This window comes from Photinus pyralis, unplaced genomic scaffold, assembly GCF_008802855.1.
Source record: "Photinus pyralis isolate 1611_PpyrPB1 unplaced genomic scaffold, Ppyr1.3 Ppyr1.4_LG10, whole genome shotgun sequence".
Lineage (NCBI taxonomy): Eukaryota > Metazoa > Arthropoda > Insecta > Coleoptera > Lampyridae > Photinus > Photinus pyralis.
Window position 1 is genome coordinate 14,921,280 of NW_022170250.1, and position 23,561 is coordinate 14,944,840.

The 23,561-nt window shown below is 38.6% G+C and overlaps 3 protein-coding genes across 6 annotated transcripts; 2 read left to right on the forward strand and 1 right to left on the reverse strand.

The window, feature by feature from the left end:
* Positions 1 to 3,836: 3,836 nt before the first annotated feature.
* LOC116162570 (phosphoglycerate kinase) lies at positions 3,837 to 11,470 on the reverse strand. 2 transcript variants are annotated; one of them, XM_031476219.1, is made up of 7 exons: positions 11,325 to 11,470; positions 11,077 to 11,280; positions 10,796 to 10,940; positions 10,411 to 10,749; positions 4,269 to 4,525; positions 4,020 to 4,219; positions 3,837 to 3,972 (listed from the first exon to the last, which is right to left on the reverse strand). In XM_031476219.1, exons 1-7 carry the CDS (start codon positions 11,384 to 11,386, stop codon positions 3,929 to 3,931), a joined length of 1,251 nt encoding a protein of 416 aa, XP_031332079.1. In that variant the 5' UTR covers positions 11,387 to 11,470; the 3' UTR covers positions 3,837 to 3,928. The 2 variants fall into 2 exon arrangements, with proteins under 2 accessions (XP_031332079.1, XP_031332078.1); XM_031476218.1 differs by having other exon boundaries at positions 10,796 to 10,955; positions 11,065 to 11,280.
* On the forward strand, positions 5,527 to 9,977 carry LOC116162568. Its single transcript, XM_031476216.1, has 2 exons — positions 5,527 to 5,675; positions 5,724 to 9,977. Exon 2 carries the CDS (start codon positions 5,729 to 5,731, stop codon positions 8,276 to 8,278), a length of 2,550 nt encoding a protein of 849 aa, XP_031332076.1. The 5' UTR covers positions 5,527 to 5,675; positions 5,724 to 5,728; the 3' UTR covers positions 8,279 to 9,977.
* A 93-nt stretch (positions 11,471 to 11,563) lies between the features above and the next one.
* On the forward strand, positions 11,564 to 23,218 carry LOC116162573 (phosphorylase b kinase gamma catalytic chain, skeletal muscle/heart isoform). 3 transcript variants are annotated; one of them, XM_031476222.1, is made up of 11 exons: positions 11,564 to 11,717; positions 14,942 to 15,092; positions 15,143 to 15,309; positions 15,367 to 15,651; positions 15,701 to 15,791; positions 15,837 to 15,866; positions 22,083 to 22,189; positions 22,237 to 22,334; positions 22,427 to 22,513; positions 22,628 to 22,786; positions 22,844 to 23,218. In XM_031476222.1, the coding sequence occupies exons 2-11, from the start codon at positions 15,001 to 15,003 to the stop codon at positions 22,976 to 22,978; spliced, it is 1,251 nt and encodes a 416-aa protein (XP_031332082.1). In that variant the 5' UTR covers positions 11,564 to 11,717; positions 14,942 to 15,000; the 3' UTR covers positions 22,979 to 23,218. The 3 variants fall into 3 exon arrangements, with proteins under 3 accessions (XP_031332082.1, XP_031332081.1, XP_031332083.1); XM_031476221.1 differs by lacking the exon at positions 11,564 to 11,717 and having other exon boundaries at positions 14,748 to 15,092; XM_031476223.1 differs by lacking the exons at positions 11,564 to 11,717; positions 22,427 to 22,513 and having other exon boundaries at positions 14,751 to 15,092.
* Positions 23,219 to 23,561: the final 343 nt, after the last annotated feature.

Below are 23,561 nucleotides of genomic sequence, written 5' to 3' on the forward strand. Positions count from 1 at the left end.
TTGTCGCCAATATCAATTGGGAAGGGGCCGAAGTCTAGCCAAATGGCACGATCGCCTAGGATTCGTGAGAGAAGATCGTACCCGTCGCAGTCTCCAAGAACGTATGTACCGGGTGACCCAACAAGACTGTTCCTCGGCCATATCTCGGGAACCGTTCGTCGTATGACTTAGGGGTAAAAAAATTATTGGGTAAACCGGTTATGAACAATCGCTTCTAAAAATGATCACCAGAGGGCGTAACTGTCATCTTAAATTTTAAAATTGCATTTTCTTCCAATTTCGCGTAATAAACTAAACATTCTTTTTTCACATTTTTAAAGAGAACCAGTTTATCTATCATTTTCGTAAAAACAACAACTCAGTTATTTCAAAACCAAAAATGGCGTGGGGCGTTCAATTGTTTTTGCAATAACCTGCTTTAACTTCTTAACCGTTTGACCGATTGTAACAAATTTGGTATCGTTGAAAAGAGCATTCCTTGGGCAACAAAGATTAACCAAAATATAGTTAATGTAGTTGAATCCTTCTCCGCCAGGAGGCTAGTTTTGACACTATGATTCAACATACTAAAAAAATCAAAAGGAATGATATGACTTTTTCTTAATGAAAAAGTAGCCAAATAACACCCAAAAAGGCCAGTGAAAACCGTTTTTCAAAATCAAAATCTTGTTCTTAACCTCAAATATTGGGAGAATGAGATCAATTAATTCATTAATAAAAATACTTAAATTCTTCTTTCCGGTATTGTCGATGGGGCGAAAGATTGTTTGAAAAAGGACCCTGCACTTTTAGGTAGGCCTTGAAAAATTAAACAAATGAAACACGATGCATTATAAAATAATAACAGCCGTAATTGGTAAATTATTCTGCTGTGTTTACATTCAGAAAGTGCAGTTTTTTGAATTTGCAATCTTTTCTAAAATGCCGATTTCTAACCAAGAAGCATTTAATATGGTGGCGGCGATGGTTCATGGTCGATTCGGATAACGCAAATAGAAGATGCGGAAAATGGTCGCATTTTGAAAATACTCAAAATATATCATGTCAAAACCTCCAACTAACATCTAATGTACAGCACTTTTCAGCCTTCTCGAGAGTAAAACTCTTTAACACAAAGAGGAGTAGATACCACGTAAAACAGACAAGCTATGCGCAAATAATAATCTTTACTATGAGCAACCAAAATGGAATCGAGTCATTCCCCAGGTATTACAACACATACATCAGTTTTGAGTTGGATCCATCGTTCCTCGAAATGGGGGTTGAAATATATTATGTTATCAAAAATCTCTAAACCTTCCCCATATAGTTTTATTCGTTGAAGTTTTTAAAAATAACAGCGACTATAGTTTCGGCGTACTGCCATCATCAGGCGATGTGAAAGTTAACAGGAAAACGGTAAATTACAAACGTTGAAGACGGATAAGACGAACATGTTGTTTTTTTAATTATTAACTGGCCGAAGCCAAGTGAAAAACCTGAAGGGTGGTTAAAACGGAAAGGTTGTCCTAAGTTTCAAGACGAATTAATTATCAAGCCTTGTTAAGACAACCAACCGGGGGGTTGAATTTTTACATTCATTGGCTTCGGCCAGTTTATAATTAAAAAAACAACATGTTCGTCTTATCCGTCTTCAACGTTTGTAATTTACCGTTTTCCTGTTAACTTTCACATCGCCTGATGATGGCAGTACGCCGAAACTATAGTCGCTGTTATTTTTAAAAACTTCAACGAATAAAACTATATGGGGAAGGTTTAGAGATTTTTGATAACATAACATACATCAGATAAAACTAAGAAATATTAAATATGCCTCGCCGGACGGTAGGATTACCCAAGCCCAGTGGAGTGCCTGTCGACGTGAGCTAGAGTTGCTTTGGTATCGGAACGCGTCACACGTCAAGTGTTGCTTAATTTTAAATAATGCAATTTTTACATCTTATAATTTAAATATAAACAAAATTTACACGAATGATAAAAACAAGAAATTAAACAATTCTGAAATGGAAAAATACACTAAAAACAAATTCCGTGCTTATTCGTAATGTAAATCCTCCGTTAATCGAAAACATTTATCTGTATTTGTATTTTTATTTTTCATGTTTGGGTGCAAATCAATTACAAGATGGAAACTTACATGGCCTTGTAGCGAGTCGTAGCTCATTTATCGCACATAGATTCTAAACCGAAGAGTTTTGATTAGCATAATCCGGTACCCGCAAGATATGTAACTTCGCCCCTCGTTCGGGGTTTCGAGCCTACAGTTGAATGTCGAAGACAATCACGGAAGTGTACTTAACCCCCAGGTTCTATACTAACTTCACACTACAAGAACACGGAAATAAAGTCAACCCGGCAACGTTTCATCCGAATGACTATTCCCTCCAAAACTAAACAAGATCCCGCTTAAATTTGAAAAGTGGCAAGTGATCAAACATCTAAGGCAGGACCCCCTTACATTAGTTGTAGACAACGCTTTGACCTGAAGCATATGGTCTAAGCCTGAAGCACAGTAGGGAAGGAACGTAAAATAAAACACTGAAATTGTGAAAAGTTTGTTTAATAATGATCGCAATTATTAGGATTGTGAAAGCTCAGAAATTTAAGTCGAAATAAATTACATTGCAAAAATAAACTTTGAAAATGGTAGTTCACCGAATAAAAATAGAAATAGGCTGGGAAAAAAGAACTTACCAATAAAAAAACCAGCCGTCAAATTAATATTAAATTGTGTTGTAAAATTAATTGTTTGTAATGATGTGAATGCGTAACATAGAATCGTAACATCACAAAAAGTAGCTGGTAAACTTCAAGAGGTAACATATAGGTTAAAAAAAGTTTTAGCAATTATGGGTCAGGTAAGCAGGTACCAAGATTCTCAAAAAGGGTGAAATACACAGGATGTGACTCATCTTTGGGGCAATCAAGTCCTTTTGTTAAAAGCAAGATGGAAAATTACATGGCCTTGTAGGCAAATTTAACTAAAAACAAGATATGTGAAAATTATTGAATCGCCATGCATTTATCGAACATAGATTCTAAACTGAAGAGCCTTGATTAGCGTAATCCCGCTCCTGCAAGATGGGTAACCCGCCCCTGGTTTCGGGCCTACAGTTGAATGCCGAAGACAATCACAGAATTAGGTGTCGTAACTCAATTTTGACTACAGTTTGTACCACCCCCGTGACTGCTCCATTCACGGAGGGAATTGTTAGTTACAAACAACAAGTCAGTACATACATCACACGAATCGGTAATTTCCACATATTAAAATTAAAATAAAATGAAAACTTACATGAATGTTACTTCAGGGACAAGACCAAGTAATCAACATCAATAAACATAAATTAAGCAAGCATTACACCAAAAACGTAAACGATTACAAACAAAAGGATAACGGTATTAAACATGTCATTCTGCATTGCGGTTAAACCAAGTAAATTTCAAAAACAAAGATTGAAACACCCAAAAAAATATAAAATGCGGCATACGAAACACAAATACGATATAAAGAAATGCAAAAATTACTACCTGCATCAAATAACAACAAAAATTCAACACGTTCGTGCTCTCCAGAGGGCGCAAATCGCTTTCCTCTCCTAAAAATTGCGTGGTTGCCAACTCTCAAAAATGTGTGCATCGCCGTAGGGTGTATATACAGAGTGGAACCTCTCAACGTAAAACAGTACCCGTGCGAAAGCAGCAAGCCATTTTTCCGAAGTTAGCCGAAGATGACGTCACAGAGTCAACTTTCATGGGCGTACCAACTGTTTACAGTAGGCCAAAGACCATTTTGGATTACACATGGGTTGTCAGATTCTACTAAACAAATCACATTAAACAAAAACGGCTTTTATTTAGGTGGAGATTACATGACTATACAACATCTACTTTAATAACAAAAATGGTTGAACACAGAAAGTCGACCTTACTTAGCATCGGTTAGAGCTGCCACGCCGGGAAGAACTTTTCCTAAAAAGCAAAATATAATGCGACCTCCTGTCTGTTAAGGCAATTACCTTCAAGCAACTCCAAGCTGGCACCGCCTCCTGTTGAAACGTGCGAGACTTTATCCTCGGTGTTCCACTTGGCACAGCAAGTTGCGGTGTCGCCGCCACCGATTATGCTCACAGTACCCTTGCTAGTCGCGTCGACCACCGCATCCATCAATCCTTTGGTCCCCTTGGCAAAATTTTCAAACTCGAACACACCTGCAGGTCTTAAAAAGGAGGAAATCGGTTTACGACGACATTATAAGGGAGACGTACCCGTTCCAAACTATGACCTTGGCGCGTTTGATCGGCTCCCTGAACAGTTCCAAACTCTTCGGCCCAATATCCAATCCCATTAGTCCCTCGGGTATACCCTCCGCCGCGGTTGCGCTCCCGACGTTCGCGTTCTCGGCGAACTTGTTCGCCGTCACGAAATCGACGGGCAGATGTATTTTGACATTGTTGGCCTTCGCCTTGTCGAGCAGCTTCTGGACGATTTTCGCTCCCTCCGCGTCGTACAGGGAGTTGCCGATCTGAAAACGAAATAAATTAGTTGGGGGTACGTGACGCTAATAAGCCCCCCAGGTATGATCATGAAATTGATAGAAATGGATAGAGGACACCTTAATAACACGTTTAGAATAAAAAAAATTTGCGGAAGAGGGACTAAATTTTTCTTAATTTAAAAGTTCACTTCGTTTTCTGGAAATCTGGAGTATTTTACGTATATTTTGTCATTCTTAAGTTGGCGAAACTGAAAAATTTTACGTTGAGATGTCTATATCCCTTTAAATACCCTGTATATTTCAACGTCGGATGCAACCAGTCACGTAGTTGGAGATTCTGGGGACGTGAGCCACCGCCATCACCACCTGTCGATATTTTTTTGGTAGTTTCCGGAGGATGTTTGGGAATTTGGGTGCTTGGCGTGACTTCATCACTTGTTGTTGATTGTTAAAGCTTGTTGGTGGTGGGCATATTGTATTTTGAGTTGTATTCATAGAGTTTAGCTTTGTTTTTGGTGTTTGTGTGTAAGAATTAACCACCTTGGTATCGGGTAAAGTATTTTATGGAGTTTACTCTTATGTACTTATATGAATTGTGCCATTTGTTAAATCAGATATTTTCCATCTACCATTGTGCTAATATGTAATTTACAATATGCGAGGTGATACCAATATTATTTTTATATAGTACATGTAAATTTACAATTTTTTTATCGGAATATAGTTTGAGGTTAGTTAAACAACAGTCATAGGTGGAGTAGACACATGGGGGTTTAGATTGTTTTCGTGTAAAATTCTTTATAATTGTATCCTTCTACAACTGTAAGGTAGGTACGCCACTGGAACAGGAAACTACTGTCCGCCATTTGCAAAAGCCATCGCGGTCGCACGTATATTGTTGATATTCTCCTTCCTGGTATTCTTTATTCATTGCTTTATTCATTGACAATCATGAAATTTGGAGTAATAATAACCAATGAATTGAACTTTTAATTAAAATTGTGGAAAATTTAGAGCCTCTTTCGCAGATTTTTTTTTATTGAAGACGCTTCGTTAAGGTGCCCTCTATCCACTTCTGTCAATTTTATGATCGTACCTGGGGGGCCTATTAGCGTCACGTAACCTTAGTTGGCTTAGCGCAATCCTGACAGATTCAATGTCGAATGGTACAAAATTTGTGAGTATTTATCTACGGGAACCGGCCCCTAACACGCGATCGTTTTAGACGCAATGACGCCGAGGAAATGCGAAGAAATCGGCGACAAAAAGTTTAAGAAACGGAGACGATCCAGCGAATCCCGTACAAATTCTAGCGATACCGAGAACGTAATCGGCGATCACGCGTGTAAACGGAAGGTGGGAAAGGGCAAGAGAGTTTTGGACGCCGAGTCGAGCGAAAACAGTTTGATTAACGCGACAAAATTCGCGGTCGAAAAAAAGTCGCTCTCGAAGCAGGTGCAGGTCGATACGTTTAGGTTTAGAGATGCGATCAGGCCGTCCGCGAAATCGCCGTCGGGTGCGAAAAAACCGCCGACCAAGCCGAAGACGTCTCAACTGAAAAAAGTGCGCAGTAAAAAGCTCGCCGAAGAACCGGACGACAAGCCGGAGCCGCAGTCGGCACCCGTGCCGCAGAAACCCTGGTTGCGGTACTCGAGCGTGGCGCAGAATGCGCTCTCGCTTTTGAATAACGAGGTGAGTTCGGCGCTTTGTCAGGTTTTGGGTAGCATCGATGACATTCAAATGCGCGTGCGTGCCACCATGGACGAAATACAACAGTGCGATAAAGTGTACGAGCGGCTACGTCACCAGAAAGTCTGCCATTCTTCGCCGATACTCGCGGCCGAGCCGTTACACAATGCGGCCAATGAGAGTCTGCCGCACGCCCTCGAGGTCGGTTTGCTCCAGACTCAGAGCGAAAACCAAATGCGGATTGCCGTGGACACCCCTGTTACAGCTAACGAGCAATCCGAAGACGAGCTCAGCAAACCAGTCGACTCGAATAGCGACGAGGAGGTCACCATCGTCGAAGCGAAAAAGGTGGAATTGGAAGTGAAGGACAGTTTGCCCCAGCCCGAAAAGCGAGCGGTTGGTAAAAAGGGCAAGAAAAAATCCAAGGTTATTCAAATACTGGCCGAAGAGCTGTACGTGCCCGAGAAGATCAACAAAATTATGGAGTCGAGTTTGCCGCCCGAAAACCCGACTGGCAAGAGGTTTATGTACCAGGAAACGACAAAGAAGCCCAAAAAGAAAAGGAAATATCCCAACAGCCTGCTATTTCCCGAGGCCGAGTCGACCGTTGCCAGGGCCGACAGTAACCAGTGCAATATCATTATCGAAACCGCCGCGCCGGACCCTCACGAGCCGTCCGGTTACCCCCTCTCCAAGTCCGGTTTGAATTGCTTCGATATACTAGACGAGATCACGTTAAACGACGTGAGGCCGCTAAGGTCCGAGTATCCGCGTCGGGATTGCGAGGGTCGCAAGGTGGAAAGTACGTACCTGTACAGACTCGTGCGCGGTTCGATGCAGGCTCAGTTCTTGGAGTTGCTGCGACTCGAAGAGCCTTCGCTGACGTGCTCGCAGAAGTGCGACAGCTGCTCGTCCGTGAAGACGCAACCGAAAAAGTCGCCCGTCAAGAAATCCAAAAAATCGGACCACGACGAGGTGGCGGCCAAGCTGCGGCAGTACCTGTTCGACCCGCACATTCGTTACCCGACCACCATCACGGTGATGCCGGTCGTCATCACGACCTATACGAATCCCAACTTCGTAAAGGCCCCGGGAGGTGACTGCGCCACCAAGAAAACCCCCAGACAAACAAAGACCAAAGACAAGCCCGCGAAGAAGCCGAATCGGCCGACACCTCGTCGCGACGAGTCGTGGGGCGACTTCGAGACCGCGCCGAAACGGCTGAGGAGCCCGAAACCGAACCGCAAGTGGGAGAAGAACATACAAAGCCTAATCGAGCTGGTCGAGCACAAAATAGTCGAAATCCTATCCGATCCGAAATCCACTCACCTCGACGCCTTCAAATCGGTCGAGACGAAGATCATCGAGCTGCTCCACGGGCAGAAATCGCTCGACGCGATCGAGGAGCAAAAGCCGCCGCGTCCGAAGTTCCTCTCGAAAACGACGAGCAATCTCGACAAGCCGAAGTGTAACGCGCTCGAGAGCAACACCTACCCTTCGCTCGTCGACAATGTGCGTTCGTTACCTCTGCAGATCATGCGCCTAAATCTGAAGGCGCCCACCTGCAAGCGCATCGACGAGTCGACAGCGACAACGAAATCGATAACCGCCGCGAACACGAGGAGCGAACAGACCTCGTGCACGTTCCCCGACATTTACCCCTCGCTCGAGGTCATCAACTTCCTGGACACCCTCGCGAATATATCCACGGTTGCCCTCGGCGACGTCACCTCGGGCACGCGCACCACCGTCTTTTACAAGTGGCCGATTCGGATCTCGTACCCGTTCTCGACCTGCACCCTGTTTCACGCCGTGCGAGTTACGGGTGCGCCCCGCGACAACAGTCCGAGTCGACCCCAACGCAACAGATCATCCCTACCCGTGCGCAACTGCAAAAAGAAATGCCCCACGAAGGCGGTCACCTTCAAAAGCGCAGAGGACGAGGATCGCAACCCGAAGACAGACGAGGACGGTGCCGAATGGGAAGAGGGAGAAGGATTCGATTATAATCGGCTATTAAATTATCTGTACGGCGCGCTATTTACGATCGAGTTTCTTGGACTTACTTTTAATTATTCGTGTAATTCTTGAATTTTATTCTTTTAAACGAAAATTTATTCATGCGAAACTGATTTTTCCAATAAAAAACTTTCTGGGGTTATTATATTCCGATCTTGTATGTGGCCGAGTGGTTCCCGAATACGGTCCTGACTGTTTAAATTCGTATGAAAACTTAAGGCGCCGGGAATTCGTGGGAAAAGGCGAAATTAACTAGAATTATGTAACAATTTTGCAATGGTCGCGTCTGTAGTTCGGCTTTAATGGAGTAGATTTATGTGTAACTAAATGCCATTGGACCAAAAAAAAATGTTTGAATGGTGTACAGGGTGAGTCACGGAATGGGCGAGAATTAAAAACGAAAAGTAGTGGAAATTTGGTTGTTGGTAGAGAGCCGTGGGACAATTCGCGTTAAGCTCCGATGGCGTTCGCGTCGAGCAGTTAAAAAAGTTAAGTCGACCAGCGGTAAGTTAGGGCAGTTTGTGTAAAGAATTCGGATTAAGCCGCGGGGTAATTCGCGTCGGGCCGACAGGCAAAAAGGAACCTCGAATCGTGAAACCAATCGCGTAGAAAGAAGTTTTAGGAATATATTAATGTCCGTGTACCTTTGGATCTCACAAATAAAATAGAGTCGTGTGCGGAAAAGGGAGTATTGCAGTACCATTCGTAGTTCGGCTTTATTGGAATAGATTTATGTGTAAATAAATCTCAATGGACCAAAAAAATTAAAAAAGTTAAGTCGGCAATGTGTAAGTTAACGCAGGGTGGATTTTAGGTTGTGTAAAGAATTCGGATTAAGCCGCGGGCTAATTCGCGTCGAAACGAGAAAAAAAATGAGCATCGAATCGCGTTGCGGAGAACCAGGAGTTGATCGTAACAATTGCGCGAAATGTAATTCACCTTACAACGCACCAGAATCGCTGAACTTCCTTATGACAAACGTGGTACAATAGGAAGCGCCAACCTGCAATACTGATCCAAGCAAAACACTCTCAGTAGGCGGAAAATATCCCATCGGTACGGTTTGCAATCTACACTGCAAGCAACCAGTCCTCTGGATATTCCGCCGTCTATCTTACATTCGGAGGAGATCTCAAAACGGCGGACCAGCGATCAACGCATAACTCACTTGTATACAAATTTATAATATGTAAATTTATTAGATACCAGCGCGAAATCACCACTAATCAATTCAGCGTCGATGTTGGAACTTCCATTAAACACGGTTAAATTTGCTTGTGTATCTTTCTAGAAAAATTTCAGAACGTTCTCGAGAATATCAGCGAATTTCTCGAAAAAACGCGTCGCATCCGCTTTCGTTCCATTTTCCCGTGACTAATTTTGTCTCGAGGACAGCTGCTGGCGCTCCGATGTCACGACAGTACAAAACTTTATGTGACAGATAGGTTCTCGTGGGGTTAAGTAGGAAAAAAACAGAGGCCACACAGTATAGCACCTGGTGAACCCGAAAACGTAGTACAGTTCAACGTTATATAGAATTTCTATATAACAATCAATGCGATCTTTGTTTCAAGGATTCAACCTAGTAAAATCTATGGAGGTCGATGCAACATTTAATTAGTGCAGAAAAAATTAGAAGGTACTGTAAATGTTTGTCTTGAATTCAAAGGAAGTTTCCATACAATTTGTTAAGATTTCAATTAGTACATGAAATCAATTATGTTCACTTTTAAAAAGAAACAACCCCCTTAAATTATGTAGTACAAAAGAATCTCAGGGGACAAAATGTTGGGCATTGGCTTTAATCATTTGCTAATCTACAGTTTTTGTTATGTTAACAAACTCGTTAATTATTAACTTTTTTGTTGGAAACCTAAATTATCAAAAACATTGTATCAGGTGTAACAATATCTGTATAATCCAAATATAGAAGATATTGAAATGCATTCAATTTGTTTTTACTCATATTACCCACCAAAATTGTATACCCGTTTCGTCAATTCTACAAAAGTAATAGGACCGAGTTTATTTGACATACACTGTACATTATTCAGAGCCTACAAAAAAAATGATTAGGTAGTTCAAACAAATCTAATGTAGTTCAACTGTTCCTGGTTGAGATTAAGGTTATGTCAGTGTTAATTTCTTTGCCTTTTTCTTGGAATTTGCAAAAATCAAAGTAAAATAAATAATAAGGTACTTACACTCATATTTTGCGACTCCTTAAGGAATGTGTAACTCATGCCGCCTCCGATAATCATCTCGTCGACTTTATCGAGCAAGTTTTCGATCAGCTGTATCTTATCGGCGACCTTCGCGCCGCCCAGAATAGCCAAGAACGGCTTTTCCGGATTATCCAAAGCCTTGGCGAAGTACTGCAGCTCCTTTTTCAGGAGGAAACCGGAGGCGCGCTCCTCGAAACCCTCGCCCAACATCGAGCTGTGAGCGCGATGGGCCGTACCGAAGGCGTCGTTAACGTAAACGTCGCCGAGCTTTCGGAGCGACGAACGAAACTCCTTCACCTTCGCCGGATCGGCTTTCACCTGCGCGTCGGCGATTAATCGTCGAGCGTTCGTGCAAGTTTACTACCTTATTTCCGGAGGCGTCGATGCCTTTGCCCTCCTCCTCGACGTGAAAACGTAAGTTCTCCAAGAGAATGATGGAGCCCGGCTTGGGGTCGGCGCACGCGCTTTCGATCTGTGATCCCACGCAATCGGGTAGAAAATCGACGTTCCTAGGACGGGAAAAACTATATATGTAAAGGAATACAGACGTTAAACTTTTATAAGTTGCACCCGAGATTTGCCCCGATTAGTAAAGCGCATGCATCTATTTTTTACAAAAAATCAACACAGCACCTCGGTGTGTACCTGGATAGAAGCTTCGAAAGCTCGTCGGCGACCGGTTTAAGTGTGTACTTGAGATTGGCGGTGCCGTCCGGTCGGCCCAAGTGCGACATGAGCACGATGCTCTTCGCACTCTTCTCGATCGCATACTTGATGGTGTCGAGGGCTGCCACGATACGTTGATTGTTCGTTATGACACCGTCTTTAAGGGGCACATTGAAGTCCACCCTGAAAGTAATCGCTTAGACTGTGACACTACCTTCGGAAAGTACCTCATCAGTACGCGTTTGCCCGCCAAGTTCAGAGCGTCAATGCTTAATTTGTGTAAAGCCATTTTTGCCGATGTAAATTTTGAAAATTTCCGGCGATTTAACCAAGCGGGCTCTGACCTTCGAATGTCACGTAGAGGTCGAAATGAGCAAAGTTGAATTTATTTATAGATATCTACATTATCAGCAAATAATCAGTGTGGCATCATATACAGGGTGCTTTGAAGTTCCTCCGACCTTCGGTGAACTACACAGGCAGAGGCGAGGTTGCTAACCAAGCGACATTGAGCTACATCTCCTAATTAAACTTGGCACGTGCTCTCTACAATGTAAATACAAAGAACTCATCCTTGTGGCATTTGGTGCGACAGAAATATCTCGACAAACAGTATCTAGGTAAATTAAAACTGTTCGTGGTGTCATTTGTGTGTATAGTATCTGATAAAAAATAAAACGTGAAGTAATTTAAAATATTGCATGCATAGCTACAATACCACCCATATTGACAAAGAGACTAAAATTAGATACCTTCAGCGCCCCCAATTGTTATTTAAATAGTCAGAGCATAACTTCCTGATTTATTCTCTCCCCGCAGTGAAACTGAAATCAGCTTTCTATCTAGGTTGGGGGGTGGAGTTTTCGATACAGTTGTTCATTTGAATTCTAATTGTGTAGGAACTTTTGTACTTTTCTAATCATTTCATACGCTTTTTTTCAAATCCTTCAGCTTCTCCATAATCCTAAACATTCTTTAAAACCTTCACATATTAAAGTATTCCTAATTTTTAACATTTTCTTAATTTGTTTCTTTGAGGCTTTAAGGTTCTTCCCAATCTTTGGATTCTTCGGTCTACCCATATGATCTTCAAATTCCTCATATTTTTCTACTTGAACGAAACTGGTAACGTACCCATATACAAAACATAAGCCTTTCCGATGCTAAAACTTCTAAAATCTTGAAATTTTAACACCCTGTAGATATGTAACGAAGCGTAGGTACGTTTGCGGATCTATGTTTATATGGAAATCATAAAATATGCCGAAGAATTAGCCTCTTCCGTATATACATCATATTTAGGAACATCCTGTATAAAAATCTCGTGTGACTGTGTTTGTGGTCGCACTCCTCCGAAACGGCTTTATGAATTTTGTTGTATACGTGATAGCTATGCAAATACGTCGTAATAGCTATTAACATACCTAGGATGTAAAGAATGTCATAACTGCCGCAAATGTCAGTTTGAATTATTTTTATTAATTAATTACTATTGTGAGGGGAGGCGGCGCAGCCGCCGAAACCGAGCGTATGCCCCATCGCTGAAAACGAGATTTCTCAAAGGTGGTACGAAGTTCGCATGGTCTGCTAGTGTTTATATAATTCTTCGTCTTTTCCGTATCTTTCCCATCTTCACGTTCTTTAAATCTCTTCAAATTCTTTAAATTGTTTGAACACATCCAATTTTTGAATTCTGTCAACTCTTCTTTTTGAGATTTTCGTGTACTTCGGATTCTTTGACGTTTTCAATCAGATCTGTTAAATTCTTCGGTTTCTTCAAATTTTTTTACTTTTTTTTACATTCTTTCCTGATTCTCCAATATTCTTCCAAACTATTTCACAATTTTTCCTTCAGTTATTAAACGTCTCTAAGCCCGTTTATGAAATTCCTTCAATACTTTCCTGTAGGTTCTTCGGGTGCGTTCAATTTTTCAAACTAGTCAAGTCCTTCAGAATTTTTTGAATTCTTCCATTTCTCACATTCTCCCGATTTTTCAATTCTGTTAGTCTATTAGATGCTTCAATTTCTTAAGATTCTTCTTACTCCTATTTTTCAAATTCTCCATTATTTAAAAGTCTTCAGATTATCTCGTTTTTTTGATTTTGAACTCCTCAAATTTCATCCCATAACTTTCTTGGATTCATCAGTTTCTTCCAATCTTTTTGATTTATCAAATTCCCGTCCCTAAATAGACCCCTTCGGTTTATACAGAATTAAATTTCTTAGATCTTTAGATTCGCTTCTTCGGATGCTTCCAACTCTGCAAATTCCTAATTCCTTTTAGTTTCTCCCTTTTTTTGAATATTTCGATTCATCAAATTCTTGAGGTTCTTCAGTTTTTATAAGTTTTTCAATTTTTGGCTCGTCAGGTTTTTTTAATTCTTCCGTTTTCTACATTTTTTAAATTATTTCAATTTTTTGAAATGTACTCAATTCGTCAATTCTTTCATGCGCCTCGGACAAAGGATGTTTCGAAATCTTTCATCTTTTTTTATCCTCCAGGATCGGCCTCGAATTGCAATGGCATTTTATAAATTTGTAAAAACCAATTCATGTTCAAAAACCATCCACACAAGGTACGCTTCAAATTGATACAATGAAATCAAATAGAAATGCGCGTGAGCTTGCTGCTAGTTAGATCAATTTTGAGCGTATCGGTAGTGGAGCGTGAGCGTCGTCTTGAAACAAGCTATACAGTTAGACATAAAAGGGCAGAATCGCCGTGCATGCGCAGGTTTGAGGGTGGTAGGTATTTATGCTAGCAACAGCAAATTTTTTTTAAATTAATGTCTAGAGTGTAAAACCGCAACGCCCCCAAACAAACCAAATCGAGTAGATTTCTTGTTATTGAAATTATGCACTTTCTAACGCACTAAAAAAACCAATTTTGCTTTACTACTGTTCAAATTTTATTTCCTGTCTAAGACTTATAAATAAGAAACTTGGCATTGCGCGGTCTGCGCATGCGCCCACCGGATGTTTAAGATATGCGATATGTTTGCTTTTACACGTGCCAAACCCCTAAACTACCGAATTCCTCGCACGGACGGAGAAAGTGGCCATAATAGCGCCTGCCAACATTAGTCGAAAAATCAGCGAAAGATAAAGTGCGATTTTTCATTTTGTTAGGGACGGTTTACGCTCTATATTACAACTTGCGTGCCTCAATGAAATGAAAACAGTAATCGCGCATTTGAAAGCGCACAATTTCGACAACGAAAATACTCCTTGTTTCCTCAATTTGGAAGTTATTTTTTTAAAAACTCCTAGACCTAAATAGCCCAATCTTTTGTGTTATTTTTGTAAACGTCTATCTAACGTGCGAGGAACAGTTTGTCCCCAGCGCAAATCAAACACGATTTTAATCCCCTCACATTAGTTAGGGTGGTATTGCATTGTGGTAAAAAGACAATGTAGATCTTTGGTGTACCGAAACAATGGTGCTTTTAATAAAAATACACGGTTTTCTGTTTTTAAAACGGTGATTTTGTATGTGCGTTTCTATTTCGAATGTCGTGATAGAATGAAGGCGAGCAGGAGAAGACGTTGAAGTTCTTAAAATATAAAAAATCGCGATAATTCAAAAAACTGTTTGCCTCACCTAAAACAAACAAAAAAAAGTGCAATCGCGCAACACTGTAAATGATAAATTTGTGCGATGATCGCATCAGTCGACCGAAAACAAAAACAAACACACTGAAGATGGAAATAACAAAGAGATGGCAGTAGTGCGTTAAATTTAACCTTAACCCCTCTCGTTTCTTCTAGGGTCGTTTCTATTTGTTGAAAATTGAAAAATTTTAATTACGTCCCGTCTTTGTTAATGATATTTGTCTCAATTAGCGCAGTGGAAAGTCGTCCTTGATTCGTAAGGACGCACGAAACTGCAACGTTGGAACACAATGGCCAAGGAGGAGGAGGAAGATCACCTCCCTGATAAAGACGCGGCGAAAGGCTTCTACGCGAAGTACGAGCCAAAGGAAATCCTGGGAAAGTAAGTGAGATCCGTGTTTACGGTTAGATTTCACCCGATTTACTTGACAGGGGTATCAGCTCGACGGTGCGGCGGTGCATCGAGAAGGAGACGGGGAAGGAGTACGCCGCGAAGATTATCGATCTGAGTGCAGACAGCGAGGACGGTCCCTCCTCGTACGAGCAGGTCAAACAGGAGATTTCCATCCTGCGACACGTCGCCGGCCACCCGTACATAAGTGAGCACGTGACCGCCGGTGTTGAACTTGCATCGTTAACGGCCCCCCTTTTTCCAGTCGAGTTGCAGGACGTTTTCGAATCTAGCACGTTTATTTTTTTAGTTTTCGAATTATGTAAGCAGGGCGAACTGTTCGACTACCTCACGTCCGTCGTGACGCTCTCCGAGAAGAAGACCCGCTACATCATGCGACAGGTGCTGGAAGGCCTGCAGTACGTACACGGTCGCGGAATCGTTCATCGTGACCTCAAACCGGAGAATATCCTATTAGACGATAATTTAAATGTGAAAATTACCGACTTCGGTTTCGCGCGAAAGCTCGCGCCCGGCGAGCAGCTGTTCGGTATGGCGATCATTCGGCACGGGCACAGTAAATTAGGGCAATTTTGTAGATTTGTGCGGAACGCCCGGATATCTGGCGCCGGAGACCCTACGGACGAATATGTTGGAAGATGCCCCCGGTTATTCCTATCAAGTCGACATGTAAGTTTTGATGTCGGTGGGAAATTAGTACAGATTTTGTTTTAGATGGGCGTGCGGTGTCATAATGTATACCCTGTAAGTATTGTCGCAAGCATAATTCGCCTGAAAATCGAATTGAATTTGCAATTATAATATAACCTCAATCTTTTTATCCGTTAAGTAGGACAGAATATGAATACCTGAAATGTGACTTCATCTCTTAGCATTGTTTACAATTTTACATTATTGCATAATATACACGTTACAGTATGGCCACGAAATAGTAAACAGTGTGGCGCCTTTAAACAGCTACATAGATGGCGCTAAAACAAACTGTTACAGTAGCTGATTTTATCTTTTTCTTTAGATAGGTATGCAAGTGAAGATTTTGTGATCTGACAAGAGCGTTTGATTGCGTCAATATTAAACACTTATTGGATAAGTTATGGCAATATGGCGTAAGGGGTGTAACTCTGCAATGGTTGTCCACATTTTTACTAGACGGGAAACAGGTTGTCACATTGACTCAATACCAAACTGGAGTTTACAGTACACACATCAAATTCTACAACTGTGAGAATGGGCGTCCCACAGGGGTCAGTCTTGGGACCCATTCTCTTTTTACTCTATGTCAACGATTTAACATCTTGCCTAAATCAACAAATTGGTTGTGTGCTTTATGCGGACGACACCTCCTTATTAATCTCAGATAAAGATCATAACTCTCTTCAAGCAATATCCGATGTAAATCTACGTAAACTTCATCAGTGGTTCAACAGGAACTCTTTAACTCTAAATGGAAACAAAACAAGCTACATTAGATTTCATAATTACAATAGTGAACCTCAAACTATAAATTTATTAATCGACGGTAAGGCGATCCAAAAAGTAACTTCTACTAAGTTTCTAGGAATTATAATAGATGAACATCTAAACTGGAAATTGCACTGTACTAAGGTCATTGATAAACTTTCCAAACTAAACTTTATGGTCAGGAACTTACGGACGGTTATGATGTTGCCACAGTTAATAAACATATATCATGTGTTGGTTGCGTCTGTAATTAGGTATGGTATATGTCTATGGGGAATATCCATTAAGTCAAAACACGTATTTGTATCTCAGAAACAAATTCTGAGAACAATTACGAATGTATCCAAATTTCATACCTGCAGGGAGATCTTCAGGAAACTTAACCTCCTTCCGTAACCGGCATGTATACAGGGTGACAATTTGAAAACTTACCACCCCCCATATCTTAGTAAATAAACGAGATATTTAAAAAAATCAAAATCCGTTTCGGTAATTCGGAAGCGGAATCACAATGACATAGTTGGCGACGCACACCCCCTGCGCCCTAGCCACCCCAACTTTTAAATCTTAAATAGTGACTCCCCATGTGTGATACGTCGTTGGAAAGCTCTGAAAAAATGCTTTCCAACCATACCAAATAGTATTACATTTAGGTTAGTAATTATCGTGCAAATCAAAAAATAAACATGAAAAATCGTATTTAACTTGAACTTCCAAAGCCGACTCGACAGCAACTGATTTTTGATCGGCAGTTATAATCTATTCTCAAACTCTTATCGAACCTTTCCAATGTTGGTTTTGCAATATTTCGACATTCTTGAATTATTCTCTGTCTTAGTTCGTCTATGTTCGCCGGTTGCGTTTTAAATACGACAGATTTCAAATGTATCATATTAGTTTATTTTTTGATTTGCACGATAATTACTAACCTAAATATAATGCTATTTGGTATGGTTGGAAAGCATTTTTTCAGAGCTTTCCAACGACGTATCACACATGGGGGGTCACTATTTAAGATTTAAAAGTTGGGGTGACTGGGGCGCAGGGAGTTGGAGGGGGTGCGTCGCCAACTATGTCATTGTGATTCCCCCTCTGAATTACCGAAACGGATTTTGATTTTTTTAAATATCTCGTTTATTTACTAAGATATGGGGGGTGGTAAGTTTTCAAATTGTCACCCTGTATATTTGAAATAAGTAAACTTATTTTTAATAGTCGGCAGAAATTAAAAACAAATAGAGATGTGCACTCTTATAATTTACGCAACAATGATCAGTTCAGGACAGAATTGGCCAGATCAAAAATAGGACAAAATTCTCCACTAGTTTCAGGAATTAAAATTTTCAACCATTTACCTACCTCATAATATAAGAACCTGCCTTACATGGAAAAAATTTAAAAAGAAATTGTACGAGTATCTAGTCAATGGGTGTTTCTACAACATACAAGAATTTTTTATATCTTCCAATATTTAATTGTTTGTTTGTGTAACTGTTCGTTTGTTTAATTAATGTTATATTGACTTGTTCCATACAAATGTTATTTGTCGAAGGAATTAAATAAAAATGAATGAATGAATGAAAAGTGTAACGTACACCAAGCAAATGGGGTTTCGGTGACTGAGGGGTAAACCACTTCAAATTTGGTGTCCACTAAAATTCTAAAAAAATTATTCAAAAAAATTTAGCCAACAAATTAAGAAAATTCGCAAAAGACTTTAAATTATCAAAGAAAAATTTAGAAAATTCGAAAATTGCGTAAAATAATAATGTATGCAAGTGCGTTTGGAAATAGTTCTAGAAAATTCGCAAAAAATTCTAAATTAGCCAAATAAAATGAGAAAATTCAAAAATTGCATAAACTAATTGTGTATGCATGTGTCTTCAGAAAAAATTCTAGAAAATTCGCAAAAAATACTAAATTAGCCAAAAAAATTTAGAGAATTCGAAAAATGTATAAAATAATAATTGTGCACGTGCGTTCAAAAAAATTCTAGAAAATTCGCAAAAGATCCTAAATTAATAGTGTATGCTTGTGCGTTCAGAAACGGTTCTAGAAAATTTGCAAAAAATTCTAAATTATCCAACAAAAATTTAGAAAATTCAAAAAGTGCATAAAATAATCGTATATGCATGTGCGTTTAGAAAAAAATTGTAGAAAATTAACAAAAAATTCTGAATTATTAAAAAAAAATTTAGAAAATTCGAGAAATATCGCAGACAATTGTCTAAAAATATTAAAAAATTCGAAAATTGCATAAAATAATAATGGTGTATGCATGTCATGTGTTCAGAAAAAATCTAGAAAATTCGCAAAAACTACTAAATTCAAAAAAATTTAGAAAATGCGCAAAAATTTTACATTCAAAAAAAATTTTAATAATTCTAGAAAAATCACAAACCATTCTAAATTTAAAAAAATCTAAAATTGCATAAAATAATAATTGTATATGGCTGTGCGTTCAGAAAAAATTCTAGAAAATTCACAATCTTAAATTATTCAAAAAAAGTTAGAAAATTCAAAAATTATATGCATGTTCATTTGAAAAAATTCTAGAAAATTCGTAAAAATTCTAAATTATACAAAAAAATTAAAAAAATTCGCAAAAAATTCTAAATTATCCAAAAAAATTTAGAAAATTCGAAAATTGCGTAAAATAATAATTGGGTGTGCATGTGAAAAAATTTTAAATTATCAAAAAAAAATTTAGAAAATGCGTAAAAAATACTAAATTATTCAAAAAACATTAGAACTTTTAAAAACATCGCAAACAATTCTAAATTATCCAAAAGATTTAAAAACTTAAAAAGTGTATAGAATAATAACTGTGTAGGTATGTACGTTCGAGAAAATTCTAAATTATCCAAAAAAATTTTGAAAATTGGAAAATTGCGTTTGGAAAAATTCTAGAAAATTCGCAAAAATCGTAAATTATTTTTAAAAAATTCAAAAATTGTATTCAGAAGCAATTCTAAATTATCCAAACAAAATTCGAAAATTGTACAAAATAATTGTATATGGCTCTGCGTTCAGAAAAAATTCTAGAAAATTCGTACAAATCCTAAATTATTCAAAAAAAAATTAGAAAATCCGTAAAATAATGATTGTGTATGTATGTACGTTCGGAAAAAATTCTAGAAAATTAGCAAACGATTTTAAATTATCCAAAAAAAATTTGAAAATGCAAAAAATTGTAAATTAAAAAATTTTGAAAATTCTAGAAATATCGCAAAAAATTCTAAATTATCCAAACATAGTTTGAAAATTCGAAAAATGTGTTCAGAAAATATTCTAAAAAATTCGTAAAAAATCGTAAATTATATAAACAAAATTCAAAAATTGTATGCATGTGCATTCGAAAAAATTCTAGAAAATTTGCAAATAATTTTGAAAATTCAAAAATTGTATGTATGTGCGTTCGGAATAACTATAAACTTCGCGAAAAATTATAAATTATGCAAAAAATGTAGAAAATTCTAGACAATTCGAAATAATCCAAAAAAATTTCGGAAATTTGGAAAAAATTCTAGAAAATTCGCAATATATTTTAAATTATTCAAAAAAGTGTAGAAAATGTTAGAAAAATCGCAAACAATTCTAAATTTTCCAAAAAAAAGTCGAAAATTGTATAAAATAATAATTCTATATGACTCTGTGGTTCAGAAAAAATTCTATAAAATTCGCAAAGAAATCGTAATCGCAAATTATCCAAAAAATTTAGAAAATTCGAAAATTGCGTAAAATAACATTTGGGTGTGCATGTGCATTCACAAAAAATTAGCAAACAATTTTAAATTATCCAAAAAAAATTTAGAAAATTCGAGAAAAATCGCAAACAATTCTAAGTTATCCAAAAGATTTAGAAAATTGAAAAATTGTATAAAATAATAATTGTGTAGGTATGTACGTTCGGAAAAAATTCTACAAAATTCGCAAAACATTTTAAATTATCCAAAAAAATTCAGAAAATGTGCAAAAAAATTCTAAATTTAAAAAATTTAAAAAATGTTAGAAAAATCGCAAAAATTCGAAAATTGCGTTCACAAAATATTCTAGAAAATGCGCAAAATATGCTAAATAACATTTAAAAAAAAAATTCAAAGATTGTATGCATGTGCATTCTAGAAAATTCGCAAAAAATTCTAAATTATATAAAATAGTAGTAATAGTGGTAATAATATTTATTTTTGTGATTATACATTGTGTATTACAAACGTCATAAAAAAATGTTTATAATGATTGTTAAATAATCTATCAGTTTCACAATAAGTATACGGGGTCAGATACAGCTATCGGACCTAATCTAGTTTTTTGAAATAAAACAACCAGTATATGTTAATCTACCCCCTACCCTTTAACCCTTGGTACTCTTATGGCTTCTGGAAATGCCAATGGAACCACTGTATACTGGTGGGGACTCCACACCCTCGGTAACACTTTCCCCCACAAGCCGTTTGGCCCGCTGGACTCTCATAATAGTTTTTTGGAAAATGATCGGATCCTCTTCTGACAAGAATTATTGCATAGGACATAGTACTTGGGGTCTGGGGAGCATATAGTGGTTCCATTGGCATTTTCAGAACCCATGAGAGTACCGAGAGTTAGAGGGTAAGGAGTTGTCGATTAGTCCTTTGCTGAGAGCCCTCTTTTCAAAAATATAACTAAAAATTAAAAAAAATTTAGTATTGATTCAAAAAGATTTGAAAAAATGTAAACAATTAAAAAATGTTTTTGGATTTCATTTGTTTTTTTTAATCTTTTTGAATTACGAATCTTTTTTTGAATATTCTGTGTTATACTTAGCAGTCAAACACTTCTAGAACATTCTCGAATAAACACATCACATTTCCCGGAACAATCCGTCTTCATTCGTTATTGCCGGTGACTAATCTTTTATCGACTTGATGGCGCCCCGAGGTCGCTCTAGAAAATTCGTTATAATCTTACATAATAAGCGTTAGTACTTTTATAACTAATAAACGCTATACAAAAGTATATATAAATCTTTGTAGACAATTTAGTCTGTGATTGCATTTAAAAAAATCAATCTCGATCACATCTTTGTTTTTGAGGAGAGTAATAGCCCCCATTTGTTTTTGACAGTACTATTTTTTTAGAATGTGAAGAAGACACTGATTAATTTTTCCTGGGAGAACAATGGTCTCTCTTGGAGCACTGTGTCCTACTTTGTTTCTTACTAGAACATGTACCTCGTTTTTTTGCATAGTACCTTTTTGTTAGGATTGAGGTGGCGACAATAATTGTCTTCCAAGAGGAAATTGATCCTACTTTCTTCTCGTGAAGTGTAACACTTTAAAATGGAGAAATAATTTGGGTAGTTAGACTTAACTAACCTCTACGAGGGTGTGATGCGAACGGTTAATACAACCTGATTTGGATAAACGTATCTCAAATACAGACTGTTTTCTACAACATTAATAATAATAATCTGATCAGAAAATCAATTTTTGATTGATCTAATCCCTGTCCTCTCTGTAGCTTAGTAGGTTGTCCACCATTTTGGCATCGAAAGCAAATGGTAATGCTCAGGAACATAATGGAAGGAAAGTACTCGTTCACATCACCGGAATGGGCGGACGTCTCAGGTGGGTACGGGCGCGAGTGTTGCCGTTAACGAACGATTGTGTTTTAGAAGCGCCGAAGGACCTGATCCGTAAATTGCTGGTTGTCGATCCGATGAAGCGCATCTCCATAGCCGAGGCGTTACGCCATCCGTTTTTCTTGAGCGTTGTAAGTTCGTCTACCAACTATCTTTTTTTTTATGTATGTGTTGCGCTTCCTTTTTTGTTGTGACTTTACGTAATTGGGAGTCCCAATTTCAGCAACTATGGGATCAGGACATTGCCCCACTTAAGCAATCGTTGCACCGTAAAAGCCACCGCTTCAGTGTCATCTCACAACTGGTTTGGGTAACTTACACCGTTCCTTTGGTTTAACTGTAGTTTTTTACTAACACTGCTTGGTCTTGATGTACTTAATCGAAATTGTGGGCGCGCAGAAGTAACATGCGATGTTCGTTTTAGAAATTGCAACAGCGCTCGTTTCATCCGAAGAAGAAGTTCCAGTGGGCGATTCGAGTGGTCCGCGCCATGATACGTATACAACGGTTGCGATTTACGCCCGAGCCGCTTAGTTTAGACATCGCGCGCGTCGACCCCTATAGGATTAAGTTATTGCGAAAAGTGAGTGTGGCCTTTTTTTTGCGCGTTCGGCGCTACTGATGATCGTTCTCGTTGCAGGTCATCGACGGTTGCGCGTTCCGTGTCTACGGCCACTGGGTGAAGAAGGGCGAGGGACAGAGCAGGGCGGCGCTGTTCGAGAATCTACCGAAGACGGAACTGAAACATATCTATGTTACCAATTTGAGTAGATAACTAGGAATTTTAAATTTTGTCTTTAGTTCAAATTTAGCAAAATTTTATAACCGAATTGTATTACTATAAATATCAATTTATTTATTGCGATAATGCGTTTTAAGTCGACCGTGACGTAGTTACCAAAAGAGACCAAATTTGTGTGCTTACTAAACGGGCACGTTTTAGTAATTTTCTTGTTCATGTTAGTATTTTTGTTATAGAATTGTATGTATGATGAAATAAAATGATTAAATTAATCGTTTATGTTATCAGAACTAAATGCTCGGGCGCCAATGATGGTGGTAACCTCCTTTGGAAAATTTTGAACACACCTTGCAGATCATAGCGACCCTGTTGGTTAAAAGGCGTCAGTGCCACTGGTGGTCACCAGATTCAAAGAATTCGAGGCACAGAACGATTTGAGATGTCACCTTTCAAAATTTCAAATGACAAATACCGTTGGTGTATATAGAGACAACGCTGGGAATGGAACTGTGCAACAATGTAATAATTTCATAACTAGTGTCTTGGTTTAGCTTTGTTGATTTTGCATTTTGCTCAGTTCTTACAGGTTGATGATAAAATTTAGCGAATCTGCCTT